General features: G+C 53.4%; 1 protein-coding gene across 9 annotated transcripts in view; it reads right to left on the reverse strand.

Annotated features, from left to right (window-relative positions):
* AFAP1L2 (actin filament associated protein 1 like 2) overlaps positions 1 to 22,902 on the reverse strand; it is a 92,952-nt gene extending 70,050 nt beyond the window's left edge. For 3 of the 9 annotated variants that reach the window (XM_036027334.1, XM_036027332.1, XM_036027333.1), the window contains exons 1-2: positions 22,582 to 22,900; positions 17,079 to 17,132 (exon numbers count right to left, since the gene is read on the reverse strand). In XM_036027334.1, the coding sequence (XP_035883227.1) occupies positions 17,079 to 17,132; positions 22,582 to 22,597 (70 nt within the window). In that variant the 5' untranslated portion in view covers positions 22,598 to 22,900. Of the gene's footprint in view, positions 1 to 17,078; positions 17,133 to 22,581 lie in introns of all 9 variants that reach the window. The other 6 variants (XM_036027337.1, XM_036027336.1, XM_028513879.2 and 3 more) reach the window with 4 other exon arrangements.
* Between the last annotated feature and the right edge of the window lie 318 nt (positions 22,903 to 23,220).

Below are 23,220 nucleotides of genomic sequence, written 5' to 3' on the forward strand. Positions count from 1 at the left end.
CTGCACTATATGCAGATGAGGTTTAATAAATGCTAGTGATGAGTACGTTTTTTAGAAATTAAGAGCACGGGGCCTGGTTGGCATAGCTCAGTGGATTGAGCGCTGGCTGCAAACCAAAGTGTCGCAGGTTCGATTCCCAGTCAGGGTACATGCCTGGGTTGCAGGCCATGACCCCCAGCAACTGCACATTGATGTCTCTCTCTCTCTTTCTCCCTTCCCTCTCTAAAAATAAATAAATAAAATCTTTAAAAAAAAAAAGAAAGAAATTAAGAGCGAGGGAACATGTCACAATGTTACACAGATTAAACCAGTGTCGTAATAGTATATCAATGAACAAAAAAAGTCAAGGAAAAATACTAGAATGTATGGAATAGGTTCTAGTATATACAGTGATTTCATTTATGCAACAGACATTGAAGAAAAGATAGATCATTGAAAAAAACTGATGGTGCAATGATGCAACCATATGGAAAGATACACAGTTAGACCCCTGTGTCATCATACCTTAGGAAGAATGTCAGATTGTTCAAAAACTCAAAAACCTGAAACAAAGATCACAAATACACTAGAAGAAAACACAGCCGGTGGGGATGTACAATGGGGCGGTTGCTTTGGAACACCGTTTAGCAGTTCCTCAAATGAGTAAACGCAGAGTTACCTCATGACCCAGAACTCTTAGGCATGTAACCAAGAGAAACAAAAACATGTTGACCCCAAAACTTGTATGTAAATGTTTATAGCATCCTTACTCGCGATAGCCGAAAGCGGAAACAACACAAATGTCCAGCAACAGATGAATGCATAAATGAAGTGTATTATATCTACCCTTATACATGCCGTGGAACACTCTTTGGCCATAAAAAGAAATGAAGTATTGGTGACTCGCTACAACTTAGACTAACCCTCAAACACATGCCAATAAAGAAGCTGGTCACGAGAGTCTGGGTATTATGTAATTCTACCCAGACGAAAGTCCGGAGGAGGGCAATGCATAGGGACAGAAAGGACATTAGTGGCTGCTTGGGCTGGGGACAGGGTGGGAATGCAGGACAAGGAGTGATCGCTCAAGGGTGGGGGCATCTTTCTGAGGTGGTGAAAATCCTCTAAAATTGGCGTGGTCATAGTCTCATATATCTGTGGCTATACTTAACACTGAACTGCACACTTTGAATGGTGAACCATATGGCATGTGAGTAGTATCTTGATAAAGCTGTTTTAAAAAAAGAAAAAGATTTTTTTTAGTGTAATTTTAGGGAAAGACTTCCTAAGCATCAGCAAAATCTTGAGTCATAAAAGGAGATATATTTGATCTCTCTCTCTCACACACACACACACACACACACACAATCCTACTTTGGAAGAGTAAACATAAAAACAAGTCAAAAGATAAGAAACCAGAATGGGGGGGGGGTTTGCAATTCATCCCCAGAGGGTTACTTTCCTTTACAGATAAAAAGCCCCTATGAAATTAATTTTAAAAGACCAACAATCCAATAGAAAAATGGGTAATGCGTGTGAACGCTGTACACACACATACACATATACACACGCTCACACAGCTTTTATAGATATGAAACAGTGTTTGACTTTGCTTACAACAAACGTACTAACAGGCTGTGCTGACGGGACTACACGGAAACAGATACTCTTGACATTCTGCTGACGAGAATAACGAGGACGCAGCTTCCCAGAAGGGCATTCGGCAATCCTGAAAGTCTAAGTGCACACATCCGTTACCCCAGCAGGTCCACCCCTGAGATTTCCTGCCATGGAATTCCTTCGTGTGTCTGAAGTGGCCGCCATGCAAGGTGGCGTTGTCTGTTATAGCAAAAGATTGGGGAAAAGGTAAATGCCAATTAAATTCCATAAAGCACACCATCTCCACATAGAGGAGATACTGAGCACCACTGCCGAGAACGCAGCAGAGTGATCGGGAAGGAGCATCAGGAGACAGCCTGAAGTTACCAGTCAAGAACAAGGTGACCAGTGAGCATGCTCCATCGGAATCAAAAAGGGGAAATTATATGCATGGTGCTGCTGATACATGGATTCTTTTTTTGTCATCCACAGCATAAACTGGAGCAAAGGAGAGTGAATAGGGGTTGGAGAGGGGCTTCCTTTTTACCGTGCCCTTTTGGATTTTAAAACTTGACACCGTGAAGTTGTAAAGAAGAGCGGAAGGGACGCAAGAAGAGGGGAGGGGAGAGGAAGGATGAAGAGAAGGAAAGGAAGGGCGGGAGGAGAAGAGAGAAGGAAGGAGCTAGGGCAGGAGGAGGAGAGGAGGGGAAGGGAGAAGAGAGAAGGGGGAGGAGAGGGAGTTAGGATCACTGCAGAGAGGAGGGAAAATGTTTGCGCGAATATATCCTTGACTGATATTATCATGGAGGGTGGAATTCTAAGGATTTTCACATTCCATGCGATAAATTTTTGCTGCTTAGGCATATTTTATAAGAAACATGTATGACTTTTGCTGTAAAACAGCAATTTCAAATGTGTAGCTGTTGTTTATTTTAAGTAATGTAAAATACTTCTGGGGTGGGGGCAGTGATGGGGTTGGGGAGGGCACAGCAAGAACAAAACTAAAGGGAGAAAGAAAAACTGAATTGGCTAGGTGGGGCCCTACCATCTTGGAAACCTGACCTTTGACCTTTGTCCTAGAAAGTCAGAGGAGACACAACCAGGAAGGAGGGACGTAAGCGGAACTTGCAGAACTTGTTGGAAGCAGGGCCAGACCGCCTAGCCTGGGGCTGAGGGCACCGAGCCACGACTCCCAGCTCCATGCAGCCCCGCTCTGGGGACAGAAGCCCTCAGTGGCTTTACGTAACTCCCCAGCGTTGAATCCATCATCCTCTCCTACCTGGTGACGGGAAGAAGGAAGCAGACCCATTGAGGCCAGGAGGCCAGGGCCACGTTCAGGTTCTGGGTCTAGCCCTCCCTCTCTCTTAGCCCCAGGACCCTCATCCATTCAACAACAGCGGACGTGGGAACACACTCTGCCTAGGAGGACCAGACCCTCCAAAACCCAACAATCCCATAGAGCAGGGGTGTCCAACGGTTTGGTGTCTCTGGGCCACACTGGAAAAAGAAGAGTTGTCTTGGGCCACACGTTAAATACATCGCAACACATAATCACAGAACAAGTCTCATAATGCTTTAAGTAAATTTACGATTTTGTGTCGGGCCACATTCATCGCCCTCCTGGGCTGCGTGCGGCCTACGGGCCATAGGTTGGACACCCCTGGTAAGATTGCAAAGGGTTTTCTGCAAATGTGTCCAAAGGAAGGGCCATCATCCCGTAAGTCAGCTTCTAGAAGACAGTATTAAGAGGTGGAACCATCCCCTCGGGTCCTTCAGGGCATTGCTCAGAAACCACCCTTTTCTCTACTTCTTGCTGCCGTCGGCCTATCTCTGCGGCTGTCTGGGGCCTTCCTGGCTGAATCAATGGCATCTTGTCTGTGGCCTTGACCCAGCTCCAAGTGATGAACCAACTTCATTGGGAGCATCTGCTGAGAGCTCTCTGAGAAGAGCCATTGTTCCCCCCACACTTGTCCAAAGCCTCCATTTAGGGATGGCTGTGAACGTGGATGGGGGACATTCATCACCGGGAACATTTGCAAACAAACAAGAGACAGCTGTCGGGCTCGAATGGCGTGTGGCTGAATATCGCCTACGGTGAGACTTATTTTCCAAGCAAGAACATCCTCACTTATCCATTCCAAACGGTAAGAAGTGGAGGAAATGCTCACCTTTGCCTTGCCAAGCCAGAGTTCATGATCACCTAGCGAATCACACAGCATGCAAGGCATCATGGGTGCACGTCAGCAAACAAGGCCTCCTGCATGCTGGTTAAACACCTACCTCCAGGCCCCCCATGGGGGAAGGGCCAGGTCATGCATACCATGTCTATGTAGCCAAGGCCCATCCATGCCTCGCCTCTCGACCACCAGATGCACACAGCAGTGCCAGGTCCACACTCAGCAAGGACTTTGGGAGGCTCAAGGTCTGGTTGAAGGAGGCAGATGGGAAACTGAACAGAAACTCCAGGGAATTGCCAGGAACAAGGTAAATACCCACCTGTGTGCCGCACACTCTTCGGTGCATTTTAGGGGCTATAAAACTAGCCACGGGGATAAGGCAGGGCTACAGGAAACAGAGACCCAGACACAGGTGTACTACCTGTGAAGTCCCATGTGAAGTATGAGCAGCCAGGGCCACATGCAATCAATGAAAACTGGCTTCCTGGAGGAGGGGGCAGTGGATGAAGGTGGGCGTGACTGGCAAGCGTGAAGGGATGGAAGCATGTTGCGTGTCACAGACAACATCAGCTAAGGCCTGGCTGGGCCAGCTGGGGACACAACAGGGAGCTAGGACACCAGAGCCCAGGCACGGAGAGAAGCACCCTTTCAGAAAGTTTTCATCAGGCCAAGGAGCTCCTCAGAGACAGCCAGGCCTCAGCTGTTAGCAATCCTGGGGAATCGCACCAAGATGGTGGGACTGCAGCGAATGGACTCGACATCCCATTTCACATCAGATTCAAACGACGCTGTAGGTCAAGTTTAAAGCCATTTGAGGATGGTGATCAGGTCTAACTGGACAGGGCTATCCCAGGCAGCAGAATGTGCTCTAGAGCCTTAGGAAGCTGGATTGGCTGTGAGGTGTTGCTTGGGCTGCCTCTGGCCTCAGTTTTCTCCACTCACAGAGTAAGGATGATAATATTTATGGCTGATTCCTGCCTCCCCACCCCCATGTGCAGTCCGGATTCTGCCGGCCTGGAACGAAATGAAAGTGTCTGTTAGGAAAGCTTTGGGAAGCCTTTGGTAACATTCTGAGCTCAGCCGATCTCAGGGGAACAAGCCCCTGCATTCCAGGGGACGTCTCCAATGAAGCAATGCCAAGGCTGTGACAGAAAGATTCTAAGATGCTTTTCCCATCAGGACACTCCCTAGTAGAGTATCCTGCTACCCCAGGGAGACCACAGGGACCTGGTGGAGGGTGAGAGTTGGTGCTTCTGGTTCTCACCACCACCTCTCCAGAGTCTCTAAGGACTAAATGAGATGGTGAGAATAAAACGCCCAGGGTGGGATGCTGCTGCTGACCTGTGACCACGGTCACTGTCAGAGGTGGGCAGCAAGGCTTTGACCCCGCTGTGAGTCTGACGCTCCATCTTCTGACACTGGGTTGGCCAAAGTGTTCATTTGGTTTTTTCCCCGTAAGATGGCTCTAGTAGCACTTAGTTGTCTTTAACTTTTTTTCAAAACAATTAGATGAGATTGTGCCATGATGGCTGTCATTTCAGTGTGCATTTAAAAAAAGTATCAAAATTGGTGATTTTTTGTGTAGCCATTTTAATATTAAAAATGGAAGAAGATACACAACATTGTTGACCTATTATGCCTTATTATTTCAAGAAAGGTAAAAATGCAACTGAAACGCTAAAAAAAATTTGTGCAGTGCACGGAGAAGGTGCTATGACTGATCAAATGTGTCAAAAGTGTTTTGCAAAGTTTCATGCTGGACATTTCTCACTGGACGATGCTCCAAGGTCGGGCAGACCAGTTGAAGTTGATAGTGATCAAATCGAGACATTGAGAACAATCAACATTGTACCATGTGGGAGACAGCCAACATACTCAAAACATCCAAATCAATAAAGTTATTGGTGAAAATAAAAAATGCGTCTTTTATTTTATTGCAAAAACCATACAGACTTTTTTTTTGGCCAACCCAACAGAAATAGCTTCCTCATCAGCCCCTGTGTAACAGTTAAGTTGAAAGGCTCAGAAGGTAAAGAGGGCCAATTACATGGGGATAGAAGATGATTTGACTTCGAGTCGTGGGCACACAGCACAATCTACAGATCTTGGACCACAGACATGTACACCTGAAATCTACATGACCCTAGGAACCCATGCCATCCCAATAAAATTAATCAAGCATTAATTAAAGGCTCAGGCCCTCGGTTACCCCATCACATGACTTGACACATCTTGCTGAGATGTTTGGGAAGGAAAAAAATGGAACATGTATTGGAATAAAATGAACAGGTACTAGTATTAGTCATTGTTTTTAGTCATTGCTCTGGATTCTTGATGTTCTGCTTAATATCAAGAAGGTGGCAGCATCTGGAGAGCAGGGAAGATGCAGAAAGCCAGGGTTGGCAGTGGGGCCTCTCCCACACACAGAGGTAGTGCTGGGTTGAGAACTAGGAACAAATCAGCCATGACTGAGACGGCTCTGTGGACTTCCCTTCGCCCGGTGCTGCAGGTCCCCATCCAACACTGAAACAGTCCTCTTTGAGAGGTGTTCCTTCCTAGTTTTCAAAAACTCTTTTATGCGTAGTTCTTCGGTGATCTCCCCAGCACACCCGTGACAGGCGACGTGAGCAGGAGATACTATTATAGATGGGGAAAACTGGGCCTGGGGATGGAGGACCCAGGAGGCACGAAGTCCTCATACGCATGGCTCCTTCTTGAATCGGCTTCCCCTCCCCACGCAGCCGGCAAGGCAGCCTGACTGAGATACAAGACCTTGGGCATCACAGGTAAACACAGCAGCTCATGGCAGAGTCAGCCCAGCCACCCACCACCAACGTCTGGCACTGGGGGCTCTGATCACATGCTGAACCCACTGAAAAGCTCTCCAGGTACAAGACTTCACTCGGTCCTTCCAAGCCTCCAAGGGAGAGTGCAACTGGCCCCCTTCAAGAACCTGAGGCTCAGACAAAGTAATTGCCCAAGGCCAAAAGTGTCCAAGCTGGATATGAACCAAGTCTGCATAAACCCTGCAACTTTGAACCATTATTGTATTCCCTACAATGGTACATTTCCCCTGGTACAATGGTACAGCATTCAATCCCTCTTAAAGGGACAGGCATTTCACTGATGTGGGTTGGCTCGGAGATCAAATAGCTGCCTTCCTTCCCTGGCTCTGCCTGGTGAAAAGGACACGGGACCACCACTCCGGAATCTCAAGCAACTGTCCTACACCTGCCCCAAGAGGCTGTCGGCCTGTGGCTTACTCCACGCCCAACCTCACCCTCAGAAGCCCCTTCGGTAAAGTATGGAAACGTTCAATAGGTCTGTGGCACCTCGAACTTTTCAGAAAAGTATGGAGGAGAATAGTCTTTTAGGATGTGCTTGGATTCTTCCTGCAGACAAGAAGGCTACCTGGAATCCAGCAGCCTCTGGACCAGGTGGCTGGGAAGCTAATTTTCACTGCTTCAGAAGTGCTGTCAGAGTGAGCCCCAAGCTCCCTGCCTGGCCCCACGCTCCCCCTCACCCCTGTGCACCCTCCTCATTGCTAAGCCAGCTCTGCCCCCTGCACCCACCCCCTGCACCCACTCCACAGTAGCTCGTGATGGCCTCAGAACCTCTGCTCTTCCCTCCACCCGGCAGGCTCTTCCTCCTCACTTAGCTCTCAACTCCAGCATCACCTACTCAGGGAGACTCTCCATGACCACCCGGCTCATGGTGGCAGTGCCACCACTCCCGTTCCCAAAGACTCTTACAACACCCTGTTTGCCTTCATCGTGGTAGTCACTACTCTCTGCAAGGACCCTTTCTCAGAACTGTGTGTGCTTGCTCACGGGCTGCGCTCCTGCCCTAGAACGGGACCTCCCCTGCGACAGGAGTCCCGGGAATACTGTGCCCAGATGCGTCCCAGCACCCAGACGGCAGCGGGCACACAGGGAAGCTCGGAAAACACCTCCCGTGTGAATACCCGGAAACTCTGCCGTGCAAAGCGACAGTTTAAGGACATCAGCAAACTGCAAACCCCTCGAACTGGAAAGCACCTTGGGGTGGACACTGGAACTTAAGAAAACGAAAATGAAGATCTTGACTGTTCCACCACTGAGGCGTGAGCGCTCCAGGGGACCGGGAACCGGGAATGCAGGTGCAGAGAGGTGCGCAAGCCCGAACACTGTCAGTAAGTGGGCAGCTCGAATGAAGAACGGCTAGAAGAAAAATGCCAATAAGCGACGTCCAGAGCACGAGAAAGAGCGACGGGAAAACCAGCAGAACCAACCTCAGGTTTTTACCATTTTTCTGAAAACCTCGAGTTTTACACAGTGGGAGTTGCGGCCCACCCTCTAAGCCGCACCCCAAAGAGTTCACTCTTCCGCTCACACTCACCAGACGCTGGGTCCCGCCTCCTGGGCCCAGGCAGCCTCGCAGGGCACGCCACTGGGCAGAGCAAACAAGCAGGCGGTGGCCTCCCTGATCCAAGTGGCTCTTTACCAGACACACCTTTGAGTCTCAAAAGGACTTAGAAGATATCAGAGGAAAACAACTATTATTTAAAATAGAAATAGAGATGGAACAAGAAGTGTTAGGGACCAACTCTGTCCAGCACAAGCAGACCGGGGCTGGGGCAGGCAGGGAGAAGCTGTTTATCTTGTTTGGATGCACCAGCTTTGAGTGAACACTCCCATCTCTCCGGTGGAGGGGAGCAAAAATTCCCTTGTGCACAGAGTAACAACTTTGCGTCCCACCAATCAGGTCCTGAGCAAATTCTACTCTGATGCCCTCTATTCAACCCAATAAACTTGTGGATGTCAGCTCTTGGCCACGACCTGTACTTAGCAATGTGGGCCCAAAGATGACTCCCAGTGTTCAGAGTGGCTGGGCGGGACTGGAAAAATACACAACTATTAGGCGCCAGCTCTCCCATCCTAGGCTTATCCGAGCCAAGGGTGGGTTATAAGCATCCCCTCCCCTCATGAGGATGGTGGACTGCTAATCACCACTGCAGCTCAACAAACACACGCTTTGGAGGCAGACGTAAAGGTGGTCTATTACCACGACAGCATGGGCCAAGAGTCTTGGACATCCCAGCAGTCAATAAAAAGGAAAATGGCGTCCCTGCACACTCCCCCCATAGCAGTGCAGGGGGAACGTTCCCACCCCACCCCCCATTCCCACGCTACGCTGCCACAGCTTCCTCCTCGGCCCTCACTCTGCCTGAAACCGTGGCAAGTCAGATGGGCAGGCTTCTGGTGTAAACGGCAGACTGTAAGCAAACTTTTACACATTCCCCTTCATGCCCATGGCCCATCCCCTGCCCCCAACAGACAGGACCTTTCTAATATGCCCCCTTTCGTTTGTTTCTGCTTAATGTGCACTGTTTCATGAATTTTTAATGGCTGTAAATGCTATTGTCCAATATCCTCTTCTGCTTCTTGCCTTCAGTCAGCACTAAGTCATAAAAAGCCATCGACGTTGCTGGATGACATCTAATCCATTGCTTCTTTCTGTTGCATGATTCTCCAGGATGTGCATCCGCCGCCGCAGCTCACCTGTCCGCTCCCTCAGGTGAGATCGGATGGCTTCCCACTCTCCTCCCCCGCAGACGGTGCTGCGAGGATTGTGCTCGAACCCACCCTGTGTGGGCCCATGCAGACACTCCTGCACGTTCTGAGAACATCTGGCATCCTGTAGCCTCTCGCTTCTCTTAGCTGGCTGGCTGCTGGTTCGGGCTGGGCCCATGCAGACACTTCTGCACGTTCTGAGAACATCTGGCATCCTGTAGCCTCTCGCTTCTCTTAGCTGGCTGGCTGCTGGTTCGGGCTGGCTTGTCTCTGATGACTAAAGGAGCCCAAGCACCCTGCCTGGCGTGGCTCAGTGGGTTGAGCGCCATCCCTCAAACCAAAGGGTTGCTGGTTCGATTCCTAGTCAGGGCACATGCCTGGGTTGTGGGGGCCATGTCCCTGAGAGGTAACTGATCAATGTTTCTCTCCCTCTTTCTCCCTCCCTTCCCCTCTCTAAAAACTAGATAAATGAAATACAAAGAAAAAAAAACAATTAAAGGAGCCCAAGCATTTCTTTAGTGGCTCGTTAGCTTTCCAGAGGGTCCTTCACCTGTAAACTCCATTCATATCCCTTCCTCGTCTCCTTTTCTATGGAGACATCTATCTTCTGGTTGGTTTGCAGGAGTTCCTTGTATATTCTCCGTGTTAATCCCTTGCAGGTTTTAGACATTGTAGATCTCTCTCCTTTTTGACAGCTGCGTGGTAATGCTGTCCAGGGTGTCCCGTCATGAACAGAAGCCCTTACCTTTGCTGTAGTCAAACTCTGAGAAAAACGTGAGGACAGCAACCATTTCTCAGTCACACAACTGCACGGGGCCAGGTGCCATGGACGCAAAGAGAAACAATGGCTTTTGGCTCTCGAGGAGCTCACAGCCTCCTGGGAACAGAGACTTTCCATCAGCTACACCACGGACACAGTGACCATGACCAGGGAGGGCTGTGCAAGTTAGGTGAAGGATCAAGGGCTTCGGGGGGCCAGGCTGTCAAGGCTGGGTGAGCCTTGACAGACAAGCTGGGCAGGCCGCCCCAAGGGGAGAACATTCCAGGCCAGTGGAGCAGTATATTCAAAAGCCCAGTCTAGGAAAACACAAGGAACCCCGTGCGGTGGGGGCACAGATGGAAGTGAGGAAGGAGCCGTGTACGGGAGGGGCTCCAACTGTCCCCGGCACACAGCACGCTTCCTTGCCCTTCCCGCAGCCCCGGTGAGCTGCCCCAGACACCGCTGGCATTCGAGGAAGAGGGCCCCGTTCAGGGTCTTCAGACATAGGGGCTCACCTTCGCTGTAGAAGTAGTGCACCCAAGTCTTAGAGAAACCCACAGACAGACTATTCTAGAAAGAGAAGGATGCAAGAGCATCCAAGGTAAGCTACCAAGGTGGATGAGAGATATCCACTGGACAAATGTGCACTGTCCCGAGGGAAATGGGGACTTCCCTTCCTGGCCTCAGCTGGACACCCCCGCCCCCGCCACTGCCATTCCTGCTCCTGCTGGATGCAAATTCTCGGCCACACAGCTTCCCAGCTGCCCAGTGGGCTCGTGCTGGAAATGCACCGAATAAAGTCATTGGTGACGCAGAGGAATCTTACCCAAGGCTCCACCAGCTGCTTCCTCCTGAAGCTAACCCATTTTCACACTCAATAATGGTCGTGTTTTTAAAGGGAAGGAAAGCCATTTGTAGAAAACATGTTGCTCCGAGCTACGTGATCGCCTTGACGTCTTCCAGTAAGAGAAGAAATCTATATGCAGAGACACAAGGCAGCCAGGTAGGAAGGCATGGGGCAGGGGGGTGCTGTGCAAGGTGTAGTGAGGAGTTCGACTTCAGGGGGTCAGATGTCAAGGCAGATAAGCTAGTAATCGGTTACGTCACTCCACCCACAACCACGGGACCTGGCACTCTCCCCTCCCTCCACGCTGCCTCAGCCTCCCCAGGGCAGAAAAGTAAGTCTTGTTGCAGAACAGGACTTCGGTCCTTTAAGGGCGCTAGGTAAACAGCTTTAGCAGATTTTAAGAAAATGGGCTGATGCTTCGTCATCTCCAAAACACACACTTGTACGAGCATACAGACCAGGCATGCACGCGTACACGCACATCCCAGTCATGCCCAGCACCTGTGAAGTGAGTGCACTTATTTATTAGCTCCTTCATCATAGCCCCACCAGCTACATGTGTTTAGGGCTGCGAGGATACAAAAAGGGGGAGAACCCAGACCCCCGAAGATCAGTGCCCCGCCAGATCCCTACCGAAGGCATTTTCTTTCCCACACAATCTCCGTGACCGCTCTCGGGAGACGACTCCCTATTGTGCTGCCAGGGAAAGGGAGGTGATCGCCCAAAGCCACCTCCACACCCTTGAGCCTTCCTGCTGAGGACCGGAGGCTCGGGCCTGAGTCAGAAGTCCAGCTGTAGAGGCTGACATGGGCCAGAGTCCACGCCCTCGCCCTGAGTAGTGGGTCCCGAGTTCTCACACAGAGGATGTGGGCGGCTGGTCTGCCCTTGGCGCCAACATCAACAGCTCAGCGCCTCCCTGCACCCTTGAGAGCCTTGGGGCCCTGCCTCAGGGGTCAGAGAAGCAACCCCCCCCCCCACCTCACTCCATGCTAAGAGATTCGCTAATGACTTAGAGCCTCCCCAGTCTCCTCCAGCCCTGAGTGGGGACCCGGGGGTGCGGGTGCGGGAGGGAGTCATGCTTCAGAAGGGTTTGATCTCAAAAGCAACAGCCTGGCTTCTCCCTCTGAGAACCAACCAGCCTTTCCCACTCTCAGGGGAAGCAGCACATGGCAAGCCGGGCCTGACACCTGGATCCCATAACTCTTGGAGGAGATCCGCTCGCAGCCTGAACTGTTTACAGTTACACGCACCAAACCCACATCGGATGGGCGGGGGATGGACGCCTGCCCACGGAGGGGCCAGGAGGTCAATGGGAAAAATTATTTTAGTCCATGTTGAGCCTTCATGTTTGGAACTTTTATCCAAACTGTGGCACGTTCTCATGCTCCCCCTGCGCAGATGCCAGGCCCTCCTCCGGGGCTCCTTTCCAGGGAGCGGGGGACGGCCGGGGGAGGGGCCCGCGCAGGGCCAGAGCCGTTCTTCCCCCCTTCGGAGGTCAGCAGGGCGCGGGGCTATGTGAGGACTCAGAGAGAGGAGAAGGACTCTTTCCTGGGAACGCTGGTCACGGCACCACTGACCCGCTCTGGACCAGCTAGGACGGCGGGCCAGGTCTCGGGGTGAGCAAACGGTGTGGGCCGTGGGGGCTGGGGAAGGGAGCCTTCTGTGCAGCAGGCCATGTGCAGTGGCGCTTTCTAGGGCCTGACGAGGCAGCAGGGCCCACGCCAAGCCGATTTTCACTCCGGCCTCCCCTTCCAGGAGAGAATGAGATGCTCTTCGTCTGGCCAAGAACAACCCCCATGTTCCCCGCCCCGACTCTGAGGTCATCTGCTCCTCCTGGGGGAGCCTGGGACGCAAGCCACAGCTACTAGACACGAGAGCCGGGGGCCACCAGGGACCTGGGGCCAAGGGGAGGCTCTCTTTTTCTGGGTCTTTCTGGCCTCAAGTTCCTGGGGCAGTGAGGGGGGCCTTTTCTAGATTCAAGACCCAAGAGACATGACCAGAATTGGCAGGAAAAAAAAGAGAAAGTGAGCAAAAATCTAGAGGGGAGACTAAGTGAACAATAGAGCAGGAGGGAGAGGGGAAGAGGAGGAGGAGGAGGAAGGAGGACTCTACATGGGCAGGAGCAAGTGCGACCCTGTGCGCCCCCAGGGCACTCCCACTGGCTGATGGTCTGGTCAGCAACGCCGCCCCTGCTTTGCCCCAGGCTAACCTCCGGGGTGCCTAGGATGTTACGGACTTGAACCACAGACAGGCTCCCACTGTGTCCAGGGTGAGGCCCGAGCCCCTCCCACCTCCCTCAAGGACCTGCTGCTCTCTCAGGACATCGCCCAGGCCCCAGACACCTGGAGCTGTCCCAGCCATCCAGACAGCCACACCCGCCCACCACACCCACTGTGACCCCGGCCACAAATCAAGCAACATGGATGGCAGGCCACCCCCCAAAAAACATGCTAAACAGCATGCAGTCCGACTCCGCCTTGCCTGTCGTGGACCGGCTGCATGAGACTGTCAGGCGGAGGTGTGTGGTTGACACTCGCCTCTGTCAACCATGGCACCGACTGCTGGTGTCCACCATCTTTACTTGGTCAAAAAATACACTGGAAGGATATTCCACAAAGGGCCTGACGATGTAAGGTCTGTAGGGTGGTGACCGTCTCAAGCTCAAAAGGAGTCCAGGACTGTAACTGGGAATATCTGCCAAGGAGACTGTGCACTCCTAACAACAGAGCTGAGATGCCCCAGGCAAATTTGCCCCCACTTAGGTTGCGGCCGCGACGGCAGGGACTCGGAGCACCCAAGCGGCGTCCCTTCGACAAGGGCCACATTTGAATTTTCGTAAATCAGCTCAATATGTTCTAGGACTGTGGGTATTAAATAAAAGGAGTCAGTGAAATCTCCAAACAATAAGCTCATTCAACACAATCTTTTTTTCCTCCCCCCATCTGGGGACTTGAATACAGTTAACATGAATCAATCCTGTTGTGTAAAAACTGGGGGAGGAACAAGGAGGTGGAGGAGGGAAGGAAGTGGCAGGAGTCCCACTTGGTGGCGGGGCAGGAAGGCGGAGATGGTCCCCAGACCTGAAAGGAGGCCCGCGAGCACCAAGGTGGCCCCGGGGAGACAGTGGCAACCCTTGGCAGTGCAGGTACAAAAGCACCTGGAATTTCCCCACCGACGCCCGCTCAGCGTCTCCTCTGCAGCCCTCCTGTCCTTGCTTTTGAACAAGAAGGGGTCCTCGGGCTGCCCCAAGCCCGGCCCTTCCTAGGGGGCCCCATTCCCAAGTCAGGCCTGGCTGAGCACCAGGGAGGTTTCACTTCCAGCATGCACCAGAAGAACGTGTCTTGCCTCCCCTCCCAGCCCCATGGCCCGGCATAAAGCTGAGACGATCAGAGCTGCGGGCTGCACCAGCTACAGTACGGTTCTGCAGATCTCCCTGAACACCCCAGAAGGGGTGAAACAGACCCGCCTTTGTGAGAGACTGGCGGCTTGGACTTACTGGCTATTAAGAGGAGTTGCACCTGTGAAGTTGTGTCCTTCATGACTGAAAGCAGGATGGGCACCTGTGGTCCTCATGCTCGGACTGGAGCAAGATGGGAAGACAAATCCAGCACTCGGAGTCACTGAGCCAAACACATTCACCTGGAAAACCTGCCCATTCCACGGGGGCGGGGGCGCAGATTTTTTTTGTAATGGAAATCACTGAGATCTTCAGATTCCACTAGGACCACCAGTCTGCTGCCCCTTCATGCACTTGGGACTCCAGGCCCCACGTCCTGGACTGGTGCGGCCAGGCCCGGTGACTCCGCCCTCGCAGCACTGCCTGGAATCAGGAAGGCTGATTCCTTGCACCACGTGGTACTACTGGGTGCGTTATTCTGCTAAATCACGGGCCCTCCGATCAATCCTGGCTACTAGCTAGCATAGACAAGCGGGGCCGCCGAACACCAAGAGTCCGCCAGGAAAAATGATGGTGCATACTCGGGCACTCAATTTCAATTCAATAACTTTATTGGTGAAAAAAAACCCCACAACGGCGTGCACAAAGGCAGCCAAAGTCAATACATCAGATGTCACCAGGAGTCCCCAGGGCGGAGCCTGGGGCGCAGGCTTCAGCGAGCCCGGACCCTCCTGGCTCGTCGGCTGCCTGGGTTTTAAGAACACCGTCCTCTTCTCTAAGTGGACTGGGAGCTTCCACCACCATCATCGCCCCAGGCGGGCCTGACGGAGAAGTCTGTGCATCTAAAAAGCCATCAAGCAGCCTTTTTGTTTTATACCAAAATTCTTCACCCTCTTCGGCTGCTCCTCCGGATCGCTGCAGGCATGAGCACCCCAAGGCCTGAGGTCCTGCGTACAGCCCCTGACGGCCACCCGTACGCCTGACGGAGTCTTTACCTTCAACCCCAGCCTCACCAACTGCTGGGGTTTGTTTCAGACCCAGCTTTCTTGGAGTTACAATGTACACACGGAAACAAAGACGCCCTGTTAACCGCACGGTTCTGAGTTTTCCTAAAAACCCAGGACTCTGTCACCACTACCACCATGAGGAGCCGAAAAATAAAGATTTCTATCAGCCCCAAAGTTTTCATCGTGCCCCTTTGTGGCCAACCCCGTCCCCCAGCCCCAGCCTCAGCCACTACTGGCCTGGGTTCTTTCCCTGTGGTTTGGCTTTCCCCCAAAAGTCTCATAAATGGAACCACGTGGTGTGTAGACTTTTGAGTCTGGCTTTTTGTCACTTAACACGCTGGTGTGTATCACTCGTGCTTAGTTACCAACTGCTCATGCCTCAGTCTGGGGCTTTGTGCTTTCTTTCAAAAGGGATGACATGATTGGCTCCAGTTCACCTTGGCTGTGGAGAAACCAAATTCTTCCTCTAGGGCCTTTTGATAAAACTGAGGCTTGGGAATACGGTGGCCAAACATCCCTGCCCGGGACTGAGGGGTCTCCTGGGACGCGGGACTGTCCATGGGACAACCAGGCAAGTCCTGGGCAACCCAGGATGGCGGGCTGGCTGCTCTCCTGGGAAAAGCTACCTCTGAGATTCCCTGCTGCTTGGGGAGCAGCAGGCAGGTTGCACCCGCTGAGCTCCCAGCTGACGCCCCTTTCTCGGTTTCATTGCCAGCACAGGGCTGACTTCCGCCGTGTGCTGGGGTTGAGCCCCTGCTCAGAGCAGCTGTCTTTGAACCCTCTGGGAGAGGCTCAAGGAAGTGAGGAGAGAACTAGGGGGTCTGCTCAGCAAACAGCAGAGCTTCTGTTCCCGCCGGCGCCCCCCCCCACTCCCCCCCCAATATGTAACAGCCACAGAGACCCCGGTTCACTCTCCTTTACACCGGTCTGGGGCAATGCGTGCAGGGCTCCCACTGTTTCTGTGTGTTCTTCCTACTCCTCCCTCGCAATGGGATTTTCGGTTGGTTGGTTTGGAAGCTAACGGGGGAGGAGAGTCAAGTCAGAAAATTAGTCAAGAGCTTGAGGTTCTTGTTCGACTGTCAGGCTCTCTCCTACAGGAGCTTCCTGGGACCTCAGAGGAAAGCCAGCCAGGGCCAGGATGGAGGTCCACAGATAAGGCGTGAGAACGAGCACTTCCCCACCCCCTCCTCCCCAGCCGACAGTGAGAGGAAGGGGAATAACACACACGCACACGCTGTCTCCGAGAAGCAGGGTTGTCTGGGAACAGGCTGAGCACCCCAACTCAGCTCCCAGTAGCTTAGAAAAGCACGTGATGGCCACAGCTGGTGCCCAGGGTAACAGGGAGGACCCCCACCCCCAAGAAGGCCGAGACAGGAGGGGTCAGAACCATGTCACAGAGGTTTCAGTGCACCTGCTTCTCTGAATTGAATTAACATTGTCTTTACCCACAGGGTATTCTGGTAGCTCTTGGGAAGTATGCCACCAAGCAGCCAGTGATGCAGGTTAGTAACCATTATCCTCATTTGCACAGATGAGGAAACAAACCCAGAGACATTTATTGACTTGCCCAAGGTCGCGCAGCGAGTTAGTGGCAAAGGCTGGATTAGAACGCCGAGCCCCGGAGTGCCCAGGCCGGCATCCAGCTCCACGAGGTCCCTCAAGCCTTCCATCCAGAGCCTGGGCACGGCCAGGTCTGTGCCCTCGGGAGCCCTGGAGGCCAGGTGCGCTGCTGCAGAGGGCACAGACAGGCTCATACTCACAAGCAGAAACCTGCAGCATCCTTCTCTGTACCACCAGACAGCAACACCCCTGAGCTGGAACAGACAGAAATAAGGCTCAAGTCGGGAAAGCGCAGGGCGGCCTCTGCAAGCGCGCACCTCCGTCTCTGAACGTGGCTTTGAGACTGTACTTCATCCCCCTCTGCTCTCCGGGGCCAGAGCACGGTGCCACTGCCTGTAATTCCTTCCCTCCTTCCCCAGTCACGGCCCAGGGGAGAAAGACGAGACCCCTGGCTTGAAGGAGCTCAGTCTAACAGGGGAAACAGACACATAAACATAGAAGACAACGTGGCGTTAATTCAACAAATACTTGTTAAATACCTACGGTGGGACAGGCCCCCGATAAGGCTCTGCCTAAAAGAGGGAACACAGGGAAACTCAGGGGAGGCTTCTTGGAAGAGGAGGCACGGGGGCTTGCTCCTGAAGACTGGAGAGACGAGGAAAGGGTCTGAGATGGTTTTGAGCACTTCTTTCTAACCAAACCCTGCTGTTGTTAGGAATTCTACCCTTTAGAAACTCAAGGGTCAGGGACTGCATATCCTGTTTCTGCCTTTCTGAGTTCTCATCTCCTTAGGCCTCGGTTGGTCCGTCTCTTGGAGTGTTCCAAAAGGTGGCCAGGCGCCACTAGCCACCTCTGGAGGCGCCACCGCCCAGAAGTCCTCGAGAGACACATTCCCAACACAGCCGATGGCCAATGGCATTCTCCTTCCCACTAGGTCCGCTGCTCTCTGCTCTCCACGGGAAGCTGCCTTTGTTTATAAGAGTTGCAACTCTAAACTGACCTTTGTTGGGCTGCCCGCATTCCCTCCCTCAGTCCCCTCTCCCCCTCAAGGCGGCCTCCTCCCTCCCAAGATTCCTCAGCGGCCACAGAGCAGCCAGCCCCGAGCACTCAGAAACTCAGGCAGGCCAACACTGGAGGCTGTTCCCTAGGTGGGGAGACTGAGGCCTGGGGAGCTCAGCGACCGGCCCAAGGAAGCAGAACACGTGGTTCTCCTGCTTCCTAAGCTTCATTGCCCTTGACCGCTCCCCCCATGGCTCAGCCCCCGCCCTGGGCAGACATGCCATCCTCCTTTGGCTTGGGGAAAAAGTCTCCCTTCTCCGAATGACAGAGGTCTTGGGAGAAACATTTCCCATCGTTAAAGGGATTTGGAAGAAAACTGGCACAGCTGCCTAAGCTTTGAAGCTCCTTGGCCCCTCCTGGCCCTTTCATTGTGCTGGGAACCGGCCCAGTTCCCAGAGCTCCTAGCCCTTCAGAAGAGGGGAAGGGCTCAGAGCAGAATCCTCCCCGCGCTGCCTGGTCATCCAGCTCCAAAGGTGACCTCTCCATAGTTCTGTCTCTGCCAAAGCCTCGAGGGCTCCCACACAAAGAGCTTCAAAGTCAGAAGGGCTCAAGGTCAGATACAGCCGTGAGCAAACCCTGAGCTCAGGATCCCGAAGCGTTACATTGGAGATTGTTTTCAAGCAGCGTTCCCACAGCCTTGTAAAGCCTGTAATAGCGCAAGGTGAATTACGTCTGATTTCTGCGAGGATCACACGATTTGGGTGAAGCGCACCACGCAAGTATGGGGGTGGGGATCCATTGCACCCCCTCACCCGCTTGCTTTAATTTTCCAGGTGAGAAGTTGTGTAATTATCTTTTTTCCCCAGTGGTCTCAACTTTGGCTACACATTAAAATCACCTGGACACCTTTATGAACAACAAGGCCAAAGCCACACCCTTAGACCCATTAACTCAGAACTACTCAGGTGGGGCCTGTACACCCACGCTGTTTACAGCGCCCCTGGGAGCCCCAGGTGTGGCTAAGGTTACGTACCACTAGAACTTCAACAGGGAAAACCTTGGGCTGCTAGGCATGGAAATAGAACAGAACAGAGGATTCCTCTGATGGTACAATGAGTATGATTAACCAGCCCAACTCTTTTAATTCGTTTTATCTTTTCCGGCCCTTCCTGACCACAGATTTCAGGAGTCCCAAGTAAGCTTCAGCTATTTTTACTGGCTTGCCTCTTCCCAGCTCGCCTCTCTCCCCCTTGCCATGCCCTAAACAGCACCCTCTCCTGGGAGTCAGGTGCTCCAACTCAGAAACCAAATCCACGCAGGAGAAGGGTTACACTGGCCCCCACGGTGACCCGGATTCAGGCGACTATCTGTACGGCGCCTGTTGGGATGCAAGCGTGATGCAATTTCAGGAAGCTCTGGTGCGGAGCTCCAAGTGCGAGCCCCAGTAGGTCAGTCGCTTTTGGCCCGAGATGCACTCGCCAGCTGGAGGAGCGGCAGGAACCAGAATCCGTGACCGCGCGGCGAGTTCGGCCAATGGGCTCAGGCAGCCACGCGAGGACACCCCCAGGAGAGGCACCAGTATGTGGACACGCAAGGGCAGGAAGCTTTCCAAGTCTCCCCATGGAACTCAGCTCTGCTTATGCAACACCGAGGAGATCACAGACAAGAGAGAGCCATGCCACCATCATTTTTTTAAAAAATATTTATTTTTAGAGAGAGGGGAAGGAAAGGAGAAAGAGGGAGAGAAACATCGATGCATGGTTACCTCTTGCACGTCCCCCACTGGGGACCTGGCCCACAACCCAGGCATGTGCCCTGACTGGGAATTGAACTGGTGACCCTTTGGTTCTCAGGCTGGTGCTCAATGCACTGAGCCACACCAGCCGGGGCTCCACCATCACTTTTAATGACAGCTCTCATAAAAGCTCCGTCCCTCTGGGAAGACACTCCACCCTCATTTTTGCTCGAGAAGCCATGGCATCTAGCAGAAGAGCGTAGAATGAATAGGGACAAAGTCTGGAGATATTTCTGCACTGGACACTGGGTGATATTCCCAGGATTCTCTAGCTCCAGACGCGTCCTACAGAACAGTGGAAATTCAGGCCAGCGCCCACAAAGGATAGCTAGTTTTGGAGGATGTGCAACATGTAACATGCTGGGGAACATGGAAAATAGCTTCTCCAACATCAACTGCTTGATAAGATTTACAAATGAGAGGAAACATTTTGAGACTCTGGAGACAGGGATGAAGCATTCTATTTGTGTGGGAGAAGGGGAGAGCTCAAAATTGGGAATTTAGGAACACAGAATGAGGCGCTTAAATAACACATTTTAAAAACACTATCACCAACTGGAATTCTTCTTACGTCTGACAGCCAGAGAAGGTCTTTGCTTTTTTTATTTAACTCTGTTGTTGAAAACACTAACCCTCATCCCGTAATTACTCAAGCTTACCTTGAAAAGGGGTGGGGCCTCAATCTCTGACAAGCAGGAAGAGACAAGATTCTTGGCCGATTAGTTGAAGATGGGGCCCAACACGCTTTATTTTGCACAGACCAACATTTTAATTTAGTGAGTATTCAAAGCACAGCTCATAGAGAACAGGGAATTTTACAAGGAGGTTGGGGGAACCCCCAAATTCCTCTGCTGAAAGGTAAACACACTGGTAGCATTTGCCCTTGAGACTTGACCTTTCCCCAGACTCCAACAGTAAAAGATGAGCAAGATTAGCCTCTGCCATTCAGATAATTGCCCAATGTATCTACTTCTCACTCTGTGCCCGATTTATTGCAAAGTGATGAGGCAGACACATGTGTTACAAAAACATCGACACTCGGGAACTGGAAATGAAGTTTCCTTCAGTTGGCAAAATGCCCCTGATGTCCAGGGGAGGAGGAGTTTAAGTTCTCAAGAAGATAAGGAAGAAGCCTTTCTCAGGTCAAGGGCCAAGTCAAAAAACTATTAATACAAAAACCGTCTGATAAGAACTGGGCATTGGGAAGGCAGACCCCAAATGTGTCCTAATTGAGAAAGATTTTGAGAAAGTAGCTTGCAACCTGGAGCTACCACAATTCAGGAGTGGCAGCCCCTGGGCTGGAAGGAATGCCGGGGCCAATACTTCCCCTGGAGGGCGACTCAAGTCCTGAACTCCCTGTGCGGGTCCCTCCCTCGGGGCAGAGGGGACGGCATCAGGGAGCGAGCAGCAAACTACCATTTTACGAGAGGGACTGTGGCTTTTCCTCCAGTCTCTTAAGATGACTTAAGGGCGCATGCAGGGATGCAGGCACAACACTGACTTGGTCTCAACAGAATTTGAGACAAAACCCCCACCCGCTTGGAAACGTGGGGGAGGCTCCAGGGACGGTTTTACAGAAAGACACAGCGAGTTGCCAACTAATTTAACCCTGCAGCCCCAGCTGGCGTCCTGCTCCTGGCAAAGCCCTTCCCTTCACACCTGAAGCCCAGCCTAGAATTTAGGTGTTTCGCCCCCAACCGTACCCAGGTGACTCAGATGAGCAAGAGCAGTGGGAAAATCCAGAGACGCAGCCAGTTTAGGGAACTGAAGCCAGTCCCTCAAGTTTCCTCACTGTCCGTTTCTGAAAACAAACGGCTGGGAGTGAGACTCCCTGGGAATCGGAGCACTCGCTTTTCTTCCTCTCTCCCCGGGGAACATAAATATAGTAACGGTATTTCCTCTGTCAGGTCTGGCAGGGACCAGGCCAGGACACGAAAGTGCAAGAGGCTTTCCCAAAAGAAAGGGCGGGGGTGTGGATGGAAGGCGCCCCCAGCGTCCCGTTTCAGGGGCAACTCCTGAAACTCCTTTTTCCAAAGGTCTACAACCCGAGGCTTCCAGACTGCAGCCCCGGGGCTCCGAGCACGGGTGCGAGCTGGGCGCGAGGCATAACCGGGGCCGGTCGGCCCGCCCACTAGGGTTTGGCCGAGATCCCCGGCCCGGGCCAAACCCAAAACTTGCCCAGAGGCTCACTGGGCTAAGCCCTGGGCTCCAGGCGCCTCCACGCGCTCCACCTGCGGGACACGCGGTTCACGCGCCCCCGCCCGCCCGCGCCATCCCTGCACCCCTCCCCTCTTGGAGGGGTGGGGCGAGGGAGAGAGCAGCTCGGAGAGGGACGGTTTCAGGAGCAGCGGGGACGACTGGGGCGGCCTGACCTAGGTGGGAGTGGGGCTGCGCGCCCACCCCAGCGCCAAAGCGCATCCCCGCTCAGGTTGTTTCCCCGGGTCTGCAGGAATTCGTCCACTCCCGCTGGCGCCGGTTGAAACGAGCCAATAACTCGCCCCTTTGCCCCGAAGCCGCCCCATCACGGTTCCGATCTCACTCTGGGCCTCCTCGGGCCCCAGCATCTTTCCCGGACGGCCCGGGACTGGGGGGTGGGTCGCCACGCGCACGATTTCTCCACCAACAGGTGAGAGGCTCCGCCATGCCGACCCCAGCCCTCCGCGCCCTAGGAAGATCAAAGGGTCCGGGCCATAGCCACCACCTAGGAGCTCATTTACCCACCCGCGACGAAGCTGAGGCTCCGGTCTTTGGTCCCGGTCTGGGCGGAGCGGGGCAGGCGGCTGTGCTCACCTGAATCCCAGCAGGACGTGAGGCGCACGAGAAGACAGCCGCGCCATCCCTAACTCTTCCGGGCGTTTTGCGGGGCGGGAAGAAAGTGGGTGCACGCCGCGGGGAACCCGTGCCCTTACCTTTGTACCGCTCCATCGGGGCCTCGGCTCGCGCTCCTCGCCGCTCTGCTCCGGCGCTGCACTCTCCGGGCACGGCTCTGCGCCGGGGGCGCCGCGCTGGCCCCTCCCCGTGATGTCACGCTCGCGGCCAGACCTCCAGGAGAGGCTGCTGCGCTCCGGGCTCTGGGACCTGGTCCGCGCCCGACGTGCCGCCCCCACCGGGGAGCTGCCGCCGCACAAGTCCGTGCGTACCCACGCTCGCGCTCGCTCCCCTCCCCGCCGCTAGGCAGCGCCTTCGTGTTCAGGCTCCTGCGGCGGCGGGAGGGAACTAGACAGGGACGTGCGCACAGCCTAGGGGGAGGCTCCAGGGAGCGGCGGCTCGGGCGGGCCTACCAACGGCAGGGATGCCAACCCACTGCACGGAGGAGGAGACTGAGGCTGAGCGGGGAGGCGGAGATGTGCCTGGAGCGCCTCCCGCTTGTCCCTCGGGGCCTGCGTGCTTTGCCCTTGGTCTTCCTTGAGGGGAGGCCAGGGGGAAATGTGGGGCCAACGGAGCCCTGTCCCCACACCTGCCCCAATTCTTTGGGAATCGTTCCTACCCTCTTGCAACCTTTCCCAGCAGCCCCTGCCTCACACACACGAGGACGTGTGAAACGCCTA

The sequence above is a fragment of the Phyllostomus discolor genome, chromosome 5 (assembly GCF_004126475.2).
Source record: "Phyllostomus discolor isolate MPI-MPIP mPhyDis1 chromosome 5, mPhyDis1.pri.v3, whole genome shotgun sequence".
Taxonomy (NCBI): Eukaryota; Metazoa; Chordata; class Mammalia; order Chiroptera; family Phyllostomidae; genus Phyllostomus; species Phyllostomus discolor.